Source organism: Prionailurus viverrinus, chromosome B1 (genome assembly GCF_022837055.1).
Source record: "Prionailurus viverrinus isolate Anna chromosome B1, UM_Priviv_1.0, whole genome shotgun sequence".
Lineage (NCBI taxonomy): Eukaryota > Metazoa > Chordata > Mammalia > Carnivora > Felidae > Prionailurus > Prionailurus viverrinus.
In genome coordinates this window covers 161,309,431-161,322,308 of record NC_062564.1, presented here as the reverse complement: position 1 = coordinate 161,322,308, position 12,878 = coordinate 161,309,431, and the positions used below count along the sequence as shown (strand labels likewise).

Here is a 12,878-nt window from a genome sequence, read left to right as displayed (position 1 = left end):
ACTGTGGAAGTATGTCCCTCTTAGGAAAGGCCACTGCCTCCATCTGTTCTCTGGATCTCTAATTTTAAAACTTTGCATATTAATAGTCTCCTTTCCATAATTTTAGTTTGTTCTGTTTTTGTCCATTGGCATTTAAACATGCTCACCCTGATATGTCTCCTGAGGCAAGCGAAGCAAAAGAAAAAATAAACTATTGGGATTACATCAAAATAAAAAGCTTCTGCATAGCAAAGGAAACAGTCAACAAAACTAAAAGGCAACCTGTGGAATAGAAGATATTTGCAAATGACATATCTGATAGAGTTAGTATTCAAAATATATTAAGAATTGACAAAACTCAACACCCAAAAACCAAATAATCCAGTTAAAAAGTGGGTAGAAGACAGGAATAGACATTTTTCCAAAGAAGACATACAGATGGCAGACAGACACATGAAAAGATGCTCATCAGGAGTGCCTGGGTGGCTCAGTCGGTTAAGTGTCTGTCTGACTTTGGCTTAGGACATGATCTCATGGTTCATGGGTTTGAGCTCCACATCAGGTTCTGCACTGACATTGTGGAGCCTGCTTGGGATTCTCTCTCTCTCTTATCTCTGCCCCCCCCCCCCATGTGTATGCACTCTTCTCTCTGTCTCTTTCTCTCAAATAAACTTTTAAAAAAAGAAAAAAGATGCTCATCATCACTTACCATCAAGAAAATGCAAATCAAAACTACAATGAGATATCATCTCACACCTGTCAGAATAGCTGAAATCAACAACACAAGAAACAACGGGGGCTGGCGAGGATGTGGAGAAAGGGGAATCTTCTTGCACTGTTGGTGGGAATGCAAATTGGTACAGCCACTGGAAAATAGTATGGAGTTTCCTCAATGGTTAAAAATAGAACTACCTTATAATCCAGCAATCACACTACTAAGTATTTACCCAGAGAATACAAAAATACTCAAAGGGATACATGTACCCCGATGTTTATAGCAGCATTACTATAATAACCAAATTATGGACAGAACCCAAATGTCCATCGACTGGTGAATGGATGAAGACGAGGTGGTATATCTATACAATGGAATATTAGCCATAAAAAAGAATGAAATCTTGCTGTTTACAACAACATGGGTGGAGCTAGAGAGTATTAAGTGAAATAAGTCAGAAAAACAAATACCATATGATTTCATTCATATGTGGAATTTAAGAAATAAAACAAATGAGCAAAGGGAAAAAGAGAGGCAAACCAAGAAACAGACTCTTGGGGTGCCTGAGTGGCTCAGTCAGAAGAGCATGCAACTCTTGATCTTGAGGTTGTGAGTTCAATTGCCATGTTGGGTGTAGAGATTACTTAAAAGTAAAATCTTTAAAGAAAGAAAAAAGAAACAAACTGATGGTTACCAGAGAGGAGGTGGGTTGGAGAATGGGTGAAATAGGTGATGACGATTAAGGAGTGCACTTGTCATGATGAGCACCAGGTGATATACAAAGATTAATGATTTTTAGTAGCTTGTATTCTAAAACTTATTCAAATAATTTATTTGGCTAATTGTACAATTTATATCCAACACTGTTTTAATATTTAACTACTTGAACTTACAGAAAGAGAACTTACTCTGGAAGTTGAAAGGATGAGGCTAGAACACGGAATAAAACGTCGAGACAAGTCACCCTCTCGTTTAGATACATTTCTGAAAGGTATAGAAGAAGAACGAGATTTTTATAAGAAAGAGCTGGAAAGACTCCAACATATAATACAGCGAAGATCTTGTTCTACAAATCATTCTACACGTGAAAAAATTCCAATATTTAAAACACTAGAAAAGGTAATACCTCTTTTTAAAGATGATTAATAGGCAAGAGTGAATTTTTATGAGCCAGCTTTTCTGGTGTTATTATTGTATTAAATATAACTTTATTCACACTTGCTTTTTAAAAGTTTTTCTTAATTTTGATTCTTATTTTCTTACATGACCTATATCCTGTAGGGACACTGCATTTATTAGGAAAACTATTTAAGAACAAAGTATAATGTACTGATTTTTGGAAATTAAGGAAAGATTGAATAGTTCATTAAGGGTGTAGGGTAAGTGCATGGACATCTGGGCTTCCAGAAACTGGAACCAGTAATTCATGCTACTGGACATTTCCTTTCTTTCTATCCTTTACTCTTGTTATCAGCTGCATTTTCTTTCTCAAAGCAAAGTGGCTTTGTCCACATGGCAGACAACATGGCTTCATACTATTCCCAGCCTTGGACCAGTCAGGAAGGTGGGTCACGTTGTACACACCAGACATCTTCCATGTTAACCATGTAGCAGGACAAGGTAGAGGGTGGGAATAAGTGTGGGGCAGATCATCCCATTTGTCTACTACAACCACATTTACAAGTTGCTAGTCTAAAACTAGGTAAAGTTAACCATGTTTCATGAGAGGTTAAAATTGTGTATCTCTCTTTTAGGTCTCAGTTATTTTCAGTGTTTCATGAGTATAATTTGAATTCTTCATTTTTTTTTTTGTTTGTTTGTTTTTTAAGCTTTAGAGCTATAGGAGTCCTGGAGGCTTATGATTCTAACATTATTTACACACTAGATAAAATTAGGGGAAGTTGGGGTTAAAGTTAAAACTCAAAACATTTCATTACAAATGTTTAAAAATATCAAGTCACTGTGACATATACATGAAGATAATAGGTTAAAAAAATTCAGACTTGGCTGAATTTACTTGTTTCATCATCTTTTTCTTGAAGATCCTGTGTCTGTTGTTGAATGGTTTTAGGTTGTTTTATGATTAGACTCTGTTTTTTAACCTTATTGGCTAATGGCTGAATTTGATTTACTGGTGTTAGTAGAAACACTATTCTATGTTATCTGGTACAAGTAGAGGGAACTGGTGGGAAAACACTGTAAGTTAATTTATGTGTTTACTGAGTTGCTTTTTAAGCCCCATTTATACTTAGGACTCAGAAAAAATAAATCAGTGAATTGATCACCTTCATTATGTAGGAGAATCTTCCTGCAAAATGGTTGATTAGTTTAATCAAGCATTTATTAAATAAAACTGAGTAGGAAAATATCTGAAGGCTTTTAACATAATTATTTGATTTAATTAACTCCTTGATAGGGATTCACAATTGAAAAACAAGAGATACTCGTTTAGGAGAGACTTTTATCACCTTCAACTTACTTTCTTAAAATATTCTAGTGTTAACTGACTCAGATAAAGAATTCATTTTCTAAAGTAGAGTATTCAGAGCATTTTGGAATTCTAATAAGTTGCAAGAATGGTAGGGAATTGTGGGTGTGTATGTGAGTAAAATGGGAGGAGGATAAAACAGTTGTGATGCACAGTTCTGTGCATCTGCACCTCAACTTGGGTGTTTTCAACATGTTTAGAAACTACATGGCAAACAACAAGGACCTCACTAAAGCTGGATTTGGTACAAGCTTTGAGTTTTCAACTCCTGCTTTATGGCTCACTGTTAGGCACAGTTTCTTGGGATTGTAGTAACTTGGGAAAAAATTGCTATTTTTAATATCAGTGATCTTTGTCAAAAATACACCTGTTGATTCTCTGCTGTCTGCAGGGTGGGCACTGCCTCCTCTCACCTTGTACTCACTATGGTTCCAATTGTGAGTTTTGAGTATATTGGTGGTAGAAAGGGCTTTAGAGTTGGAGGCCTGATAGAAGTTACAACTCTACAGACTGTCTTTATGACCTTGGATAAGTTCCCTCACTTCATGGAACCCCTGTTTCCTCCTTTACAAAGTGGGGAAGTACATCAGGTCTAGATACAAAGTTCGGTTCAGTTGAGCAGACACATACTGAGTGCCAACTATGAATTAAACACTGGACATGAGATAAAGAAGACATAATTCCTATGCTTGTAGCATTTAGTATTTTGCATGTGTGTGTATGAGCTTGTGTATGTGTGTGAGGAATGATGGAGTGGTATAAGGGCGTTATTAACATTTATGAACACAAATATAAATACCTGCATATTTATGTCCATACAGGATATATTTAGAAAAGAGCTAGAGTTCCTGCTTAAGAAGGCCAGTCAAATGAGTGGATAAAGATGTATACACGCGTGCGCGCGCGCGCACACACACACACACACACACACACACACACACACACAGGAATATTACTCGGCCATCAAAAAGAATGAAATCTTGCCATTTGCAACAACATGGATGGAGCTAGAGTGTATTATGCTAAGTGAAATAAGTCAGAGAAAGACAAATACCATATGATTTCACTCATATGTGGAAGTTAGGGAATAAAACAGATGAATATATGGGAAGGGGAAAAAAGGAGAGGGAAGCAAACCATAAAAGACTCTTAACAATAGAGAACAAAGTGAGGGTTGATGGAAGGAAGTGGATGGGAAATGGGCTAAATGGGTGATGGGTATTAAGGAGGGCACTTGTGATGTGCACGGGGTGTCACATGTAAGTGATGAATCACTGAATTCTACTCCTGAAACCTGTATTACACCATATGTTAACTAATTAGAATTTAAATAAAAAATTTGTCGGAGGAGGAGAAGGCCAGTCACTAATGTTAGAGAATTTATACATTTTACCTGGTACCATGGTAGGCACTGAAGTTATGGTGAGTAAAACCAGATACCTACTATGTCCTTCACAGAGCTTACATTTTAATGGTAAAGATGTACTTTAAACACATAATCATATTAATAACTTTATAAGCTCATTTATAGTGTTAGTGAAGAAAAGATACAAGAAGGTTTCATAATGGTCTGAGAATACATACAGGGAGATCTAAATTAGATTGGAGGGGCACTTGGATGGCCTAGTCAGTTGAGACTCTGACTGACTCTTCATTTCAGCTGAGGTCATGATCCCAGGGTTGTGGGATTAAGCCTCCATGTTGGCCTCCATGCTGAGCGTAGAGCCTGCTTAAGATTCTCTCTCTTTCTCCCTCTGCACCTCTCCCCTGCTCATACTGTCTCTCTCTCTAAAATAAAAATAATATAAATAAATAAAAAATTTTAGATTGGAGAATCAGAAGATTCCTTAGAGAAAGTTACCATTAAGCTGAGACCAAGACAGTAATAAAAATCTTTTTTTTTTTAATGTCCCAACTTTCTTTATAACCAGACCCCCAGCTCCTACCCCACCCCAGATCTTCACCTGAGCTTTGGGAGAGAAGCTGGATGAGCAGCAACACTTTTGCCAAGCCCAGAGCTCAGAGAGATATGCAGAGTGAGCCCCTCACTTCTGGGCTTTTGCCCTAGCCTGCTGAATTTTGTTGGCCGTGACCCCATCTGTGGCTCTAGTGCAGTGGGACAATACAAGGCTCAGCTCTGCTTCGTTCTAGTGCTCAATGACCACATCTGCAGAACTGTCAATCTTTATTCACAGAGTTCTCCTTTTTTAAAATCTATGTAAACTACCTCCTTTCTGTAAGATATTTTTATGTAGATATGGTTAGGTTACAGAGTTTCTCTTATACTTATCTAAGCCTTAATTAAGCCCTCAAACCCTAATCTGCTTTTGTCCTGTAAAATGTCTTGTCTTTTAAGTGTCCAGATAGTTAATCTCATCCATTATCCCTTGATTTTGCTTGTTTAACCAAAAGGATAACTTATTTCCAAGTGGCAGGTTAGGGGTACTTACAGATACCAAGTCTACATTGGACATGGTTATGTGCACGGTAGATAGTGAGTGACATAGATCAGAATGCTTTCCAGTGTACCTGATTATCAGATTATCCCTATGTGGGGCTTCTGCAATTAGTACCTAAATGCTAAGATATCTTAGATCCCAGGTCGACATTTATCACCTTTATTTTCCACAATAGTGAAGATAGTGGGTCTTTTGCATTGGACTAGAATAATAGGCATAATCCTGTTTTAGAAATGTTAGAAGTAGTTGCTTATTTGGTGAACATCATCCTTAATGTATACTCCTCGGTAGAAATATTTATATTTATCTCATTGCAAAAATAGACCTCACATAGGTTGGGGCTGGGACAGGTGGGGTGGTTGGTGTGGCTGGGAAATTGATCTTACATTCAGTAAAAAAAACAAAACAAACAAACAAACAAAAAAGACACTGGGGGATGTGCTAGGCTGTAATAGTTAACTTGCAGTGGGTAATAGGCACACACATACCCTCCTAGTCCCTCCCCTGGAGTGGGTTGTAAACTAGTGGTTGCCAACAGTTAGTTAGCATGCATAATCACCTGGAGGGCTTGATGAGCCATAGTTACTGGGCCCAGTGCCCACAGTTTCTGATTCAGTCTGTCTGGGGTAGGCCCACAGAACTTGCATATCTAACAAGTTCCTAGTTACTACTATTATAAACAACTCCGGGAGAAGGACAGTTGAAGCATCTGATGGGATCTGATCAAGTGGTATCATTGGCAGTGAAGTCCCTTCCTAGGCATTTGAAGGCCAGGAGATTTGCCCCAATACTGCCTGCACGCTCATCTTCTGTTCTCATTTTAGATAAAAAATTGTGTTCTTTTATCTGTTAGCATTATTCAGTCACTGTCATTACCAGCATCCTGTGACAACCATATGGTGATAATTATAACAAGTGATAACTTCTGTTTTTAAATTATGTTTCAGGGTGATTACAACTCAGAAGTTCATCTGATCACAAGAGAAAGAGATGAACTTCAGCGTATGCTGGAAAGATTTGAAAGACATATGGAGGATATACAGTCCAATGTTAAATTGTTGACAGCAGAAAGAGATAAACTAAGTGTCTTATATAATGAAGTAAGAAATTGATTAAGCCAACAGATTCTATAGAATAGCTTAAGGGAACCAGTGTAAATCTTTTAAATTACTATAATATATGGACCTTGTGATATTTCTTCATAATTAGAATTATCTATTATTATCATCCTGTTCCTAAAGCAGAGATTTCTATTATTCTTTCATATTTATTCTCCTTCTCTAGTCTATGTGTCAGGTCTGTTAGATAGTCTCTTCTAAAATTACCTAGAACAGGTCTTAGCCTGATTCTGAGCCAAGTTTATCCTTGGGATTCAGACATGTTAATAGTCTGTCAAACAGTGGGTAGCACCCATGATTTGGATATATTTGTTCCATATCAATTTCCCATGAAATTCCACTGCTACTTTGAGAGAGGGAGAAGGGCATGTAAGTTAAAAGGTCAAGTTGAAAAAGCTGTTTTTACTTCTGAAGCTTTTTTAGAATCTGCAGTTGCAAATTGATTGATTTCTGGGCTTTCCACGTGGCTTGGATTTCAGCTTTCTTGGGTCTGCTTACTTAATTACTAATTGTCCATCTGCTGTCTGGTTTCCAAAATTCTGTAGCTTGCATTTCCCCTTAATCTCTTTGTCTTTTTGGGTTTTTTTTATTGTTGTTACTATTTTAATACCTTTTACTCATTTTGTTTAGATTTGGCAAGAGAGCAAAGTAGCATGTGTTTAGTTTGCCTTTGTTTTTTTTTTTTTTTACATGGGAGCATATCCAAAGCATTTTTTATTTATACCTTTTAATTCTTTAAGGCTCAGGAACAGTTACGTGCCCTAAGACAAGAATCCACCCAAACCACAGCCTCCCATAATATTATTAGTCTTATGGAAAAAGAAAAAGAACTTGCATTATCTGACTTAAGAAGGATTATGGCAGAAAAAGAAGCTTTAAAAGAAAAGTTAAAAGTAAGTAATAAGATCGACTTATTTTTGAAATTTATGGAGAAAAAGGAGGTCTTTATAGATATTTTCCTGTAAAGTGATTATTTATTTAGGGGGTTGGCAAACAATGACACATGAGCCAAATCCAGACCATTGTATTTTTGTATGACCATGTGCTAAGAATGGTTTTTACATTTTTAAGTCCTATAAAAAGAGTATTTCATGACACACAAAAACTATGAAATTCAAATTTCATCATTGGTCAACGTTAGTGGAATACCACGCTCATTCATTTACCATAGTATTCTGTGTGGTTTCTATTGTGCTGCAGTGGCACAGATGAGTATTTGCCACAGAAACTGGCCCACAAAGCCTAAAATATTTATTATCTGGTTCTTTATAGAAAATTACTGACCTCTGATCTCAATAGGAAGTTCCTCAGGTGGAGGGACATTATCTTTTTGTTGTTGTTAAAACAGCTTTATTGAGATAGTCACATGCCATTCAGTTTACCCATTTAAAATGTAAAATTCAGTGGTTTTGTATATTCACAAACTTGTTAAGCCTATCACCACAGTCCATTTTAGAGCATTTTCGAAAAGAAACTGTAACCCCTTAGCAGCCATTCTCCATTTCCCCCCAGCCTCTTTGGGCCTAGGTAACCACTAAGCTACTTTCTGTCCCTGTGGATTTGCCTACTCTGAACATTTCATATCAATTGAATCATTCAGTATGTGGTTTTTATCTTCTGGTTTCTCTCACTTTGCATAATGTTTTCAAGTTCATTCATGTAGCATATATATGTTTTAATACTTTATTCCTTTTTATTGTGGAATAATATTCCATTGTATGGATAGACAGACAACATTTTAATTTCCATTTGTGTGGTTTCTATTTTTTGGCTATTATGAATAATGATGCTGTGAACATCCATGTACAGCTTTTTGTTTATATGGGTTTTCATTTAATCTTGAGTATATACCTAGGTTCATATGATAACCATAACCATTTGAGCAACTGCCAGGCTGTTTTCCAAAGCAACTGTAACATTTATATTCCCACCAGCACTGTATAAGAGTTCTAATTTCTCCACATCCTCACCAACACATGTTATTATCTGTCTTCTTTATTATCATCATGCTGGTGGGTATGAAGTAGTATCCATTGTGGTCTTGATTTGCATTTCCTTGATAGCTAATAATTTCAGGCATCTTTTCATGTGCTTATTTAGCCATTTGTATATCATCTTTGAAGAAATGTCTATTCAGATGCTTTGTCCATTTTTACATTGGATTATTATCTCATTGTTATTGAACTATAAGAGTATTTTATATACTTTTAGTACAAGCCCCTTATCAGATACATGATTTGCTAATACTCTGCCCCATTCTGTGGGTTGCCTTTTCATTTTCTAATTTTTTTTTAATTTTTTTAAATGTTTTATTTATTTTTGAGACAGGGAGAGACAGAGCATGAACAGGGGAGGGTCAGAGAGAGGGAGACACAGAATCGGAAGCAGGCTCCAGGCTCAGCTGTCAGCACAGAGCCCGACGCAGGGCTCGAACTCACAGACCGTGAGATCATGACCTGAGCCTAAGTTGGCTGCTTAACCAACTGAGCCACCCAGGCGCCCCTCATTTTCTAAATGGTGTGCTCTAAATGGCTTTAAAGCCATTTGAAGCACAAGAGTTTTTAATTTTGATGAAGTCCATTTTATGTATTTTCTCTTTTGTTGTTTGTGCTTTTGGTGTCCTGTTTAGGCACAGTATTTTATGTTTTCTTTTATAATCTCCAAAAAATATGTTAATGTACACAAAGCACTTAATAGAGTTTAGAACATTGTAAGAACTCAACATAGCTATTACTGTTACTATTATAGATTGTGTAGTTTACTTTCAATAGGTATCATTGAATTAATGCTTAGAAATCAGTAGCTAAAGTTAGGAATAAGGACATTAAAGCATTATAAAGGTAGTCCTTATTGCATACATTTTCAGTTAAAATTTTACCCCAACACAATACTTTTAATTAGGATCTTTTGGAATACTGCCTTCCAGAATGTGCTTTCTTATAAAAATAAGTGTTAAAACTACCAAATGGAAAACTTCTGTGCAATATGGCAACTTTTAGCACAAGCTACTGATTTATTCTTTTCCATATTTGTTGAAAGGACCAAGGAATGTAAAAACAGGATTTAAAAATGCAGTAGTACTAAAAGCTCAGAAAAAAATGATATTCATATTACCAGAATCTTTCTAGATTGTAGGAGGCAGGATTTATGAGCTTACAGTAGGTCTTTTACTTAAAACTAATCATCTCAATCCATAGCTTCCTCTTGTAATTTCCTCTTATTCTGCTACCCACCCAGATGTCAAACCAGGCATCATCACTGACTCCTCTCTCCCTTAAAGCTCTTCTTGTCCTTCAATCAATCACCAAGTTCTATTTGTGCTACCTCTTAAATAATATTTAACATTTATTAAGCCCTTTTCATGTGGGAAGCTCTGTTCTAAGTGCTTTTTCCATGCGCTTAGTAAATCTTCACAATTGCCTTTTCAGATAGGTAATGCTTACAGATGTGGTCTCTGAGTTACAGTGAATTTAAATAATTTGCCCAAGATCACCTAACTATCAAGTCACATGGAGTCTGGCTCCTGAGCTCACGTTAGTTTCTCTTCAATCTGTGTACTTCTTTCATTACTCCTCTGCCATCCTGTTCTGGCCATTATTCTTTCTCAACTGTAGTTGTGTATTAGCAGCCTCTCAAATCTATATTTTACACTGAAGTTAGAGTCATCTTTCAGAGGTATAAATCTGATCACATCACTTCCTATTTAAATCTGTTAACTGTTTTCAAAGACTTCAGTGATTGGCTCTTGCCTACTTCACGGTCTAGCCTTCTTTTCCCCAAACTTATCTCCCCATTTCCCACCCCTCATTTTCTTGACTCCAAGCTTAATGGACTTTTTCTTGCCCCCAGTTTTCTATATAGGCTATTGAAAAATTGTTCATCTCTTTGAGTACCCTCACCTGGCAAATTCCCATTCATCCTTTAGAGCCAGGTTAAACATTATTTCCTCACATAGGAAGCGAACTCTAGGCTCTAGATTCCCTTTCAATATGTTGCCATAAAGTTCCTTTTTCTAGCAGAATATTCATGGTTTTATATAGTGTCTTGTTTAAGGTTTGTCTTTTCTACTAGTCTTTAGTAACTATGATGTCAGAAGCTTTATCCATTTTACTCACTATGCATTCCTAATACCTTGCTTGGTGCTTGGTATATAGTGTGTACTCAATACTGGTTGAATGATTTAATAAACAAAAAATGAATACAGTGTAGTGACCCTTCCAACCAGATATGTAATCCAAACATCGGGATCTATTTGTTTTTAATGAGTAACGTGGATAGAAGTATGAATCTACACTAGAAAAATTCTCAGAGAACACCAACTTGTATCACTTGTTCTACACTTAGTATCAGCAATAATTGGATAAGGTAACATAACTATAGAAATAGCACTTGTTTGCACTGTTGACCAGCCCATTGTTGAAATTCTGATCTCTTGCATGGCCCTGTAGTATTCTGTTCCTTTGTCTTTGTGATTTCTTCTTTGCACTCTCTTCCTCTGATATCTCTCATTAGGGCACATTCCTGATCTTACTTAACCTGCTCGGTTTTTCCCTTTATAGTTGTGCTAATGGATTGATCTAGATAAATTGTTAAAAACAAATCCATACCATTCTGTGTCTTTTGTTACAATTACACATGGAGGTAGAATATAAAAAACAAGAAACTCCTGTCACTTTTTTTTTTCAACCCAAAGCATTATTGTAAAATGTCTAATGATTTTCTTTCTAAAACATTTCCGTGTTATAAAAAGACAAACAGAATAATACTGTAGACTTGTTTACTCTGGTAATTTTGTTATCTGATATGAATGAACATCTTCTATAAAATTTTTTTTCAGAATCTCCAGGAAATGAGTATTTTTGAAAAATCAAAATTAGAGAAAACTATCGAACATTTGACACGTGTTAATCATCAGGTAATTTATCAAACTGGATTTGGGGTATATTGTGTTGTATGAATAACTATTTCAATTATAGTTTCAATATACTATACTATAGGTACCCCTTACTGTATGTTTTTAAAATTACAAAGTAGTGGGGTGCCTGGGTGGCTCAATCGGTTAAGCGTCCGACTTTGGCTTGGGTCATGATCTCACAGTTGGTGAGTTCGCGCCCCACATGGGGCTCTGTGCTATCAGTGCAGAGCCCACTTCGGATCCTGTGTCTCCCTCTCTCTCTCTCTGCCCTTCCCCAGTGTGCACTTGCATGCACTCTCTCTCAAATAAACATTAAAATAAAAGATAATATTACAAAATAGTGTTCTAGAGATGCTGTGTAACAGTTATTTGGAATGTGTACTCTGAAGGCTGACTATTTGGGTTCATATCCATCTCTGTTACCTATTACCTGTAGGTAAGCTACTCAAATTTTCCATCCCTCAGTTTTATTTGTAAAATAGGAGTGATGCTAGTACTTAATTCTTAAGTTTTTGTGAAGATTAAATGAGTTAATATATGTCAAGAACTTAGAAGAGTCGCTGGCATTTGTAAGCATTCAGTAAGTATTAGTTATTGTTGTTTTATTCTTTTTTAAAAATCATTGTACAGACATGGAAGAAAAAATGAAATTTGTTTTCATTCCTTATTGCTTTCTCTATACGTAGAATATTTTTAACAAATTGATATATGTGTTCTGGCAGTCTTTTTTCTCTTGGTATTTCATTTTGGCTGATTTCCTTTACTGTGTCTTCACTGTTTTTATTTACCATGTCTACTAATTTGATTATCTGTTTTTATCAACTTTGTGTCAGTTGGGTTTTGTTTTTTTCATCTCATCATGGGTTATATTTTCCTGATTCTTTTCATTCCTGGTTACTTTAGATGTCAGATATTGTGAATTTCACCTTCTTGGTTGGTGGATTCCTATAAATATTTTTTAGGTTTGTTCTGGGATATAGTTTAGTCGATGAAAGTAGCTTGAGACTTTTCAATTTTGCTTTTAGCAAAACTGGGACCAGAGTAGCATTTAGTCCTGGACTAATTTTGTTCCACCACTGGGACAAAACCATTTTGAGTACACTATGTATTGCCCCATGAATTATGAGGTTTTCAAATGACTCATGGGAATAGGAGTTACGCCATCCCTGTATGAGCCCTGAGTATTATTCCCTTTAACTTTTTG

General features: G+C 36.1%; 1 protein-coding gene across 4 annotated transcripts in view; it reads left to right on the top strand.

Moving 5' to 3' along the window:
* Positions 1 to 12,878, top strand: part of CEP135 (centrosomal protein 135) — a 75,884-nt gene that overhangs the window by 25,787 nt on the left and 37,219 nt on the right. For all 4 annotated transcript variants that reach the window (XM_047856707.1, XM_047856708.1, XM_047856706.1 and 1 more), the window contains 4 exons: positions 1,590 to 1,813; positions 6,589 to 6,741; positions 7,500 to 7,652; positions 11,597 to 11,674. In XM_047856707.1, coding sequence (XP_047712663.1) covers positions 1,590 to 1,813; positions 6,589 to 6,741; positions 7,500 to 7,652; positions 11,597 to 11,674 — 608 coding nt within the window. The remainder of the gene's footprint in view (positions 1 to 1,589; positions 1,814 to 6,588; positions 6,742 to 7,499; positions 7,653 to 11,596; positions 11,675 to 12,878) is intronic.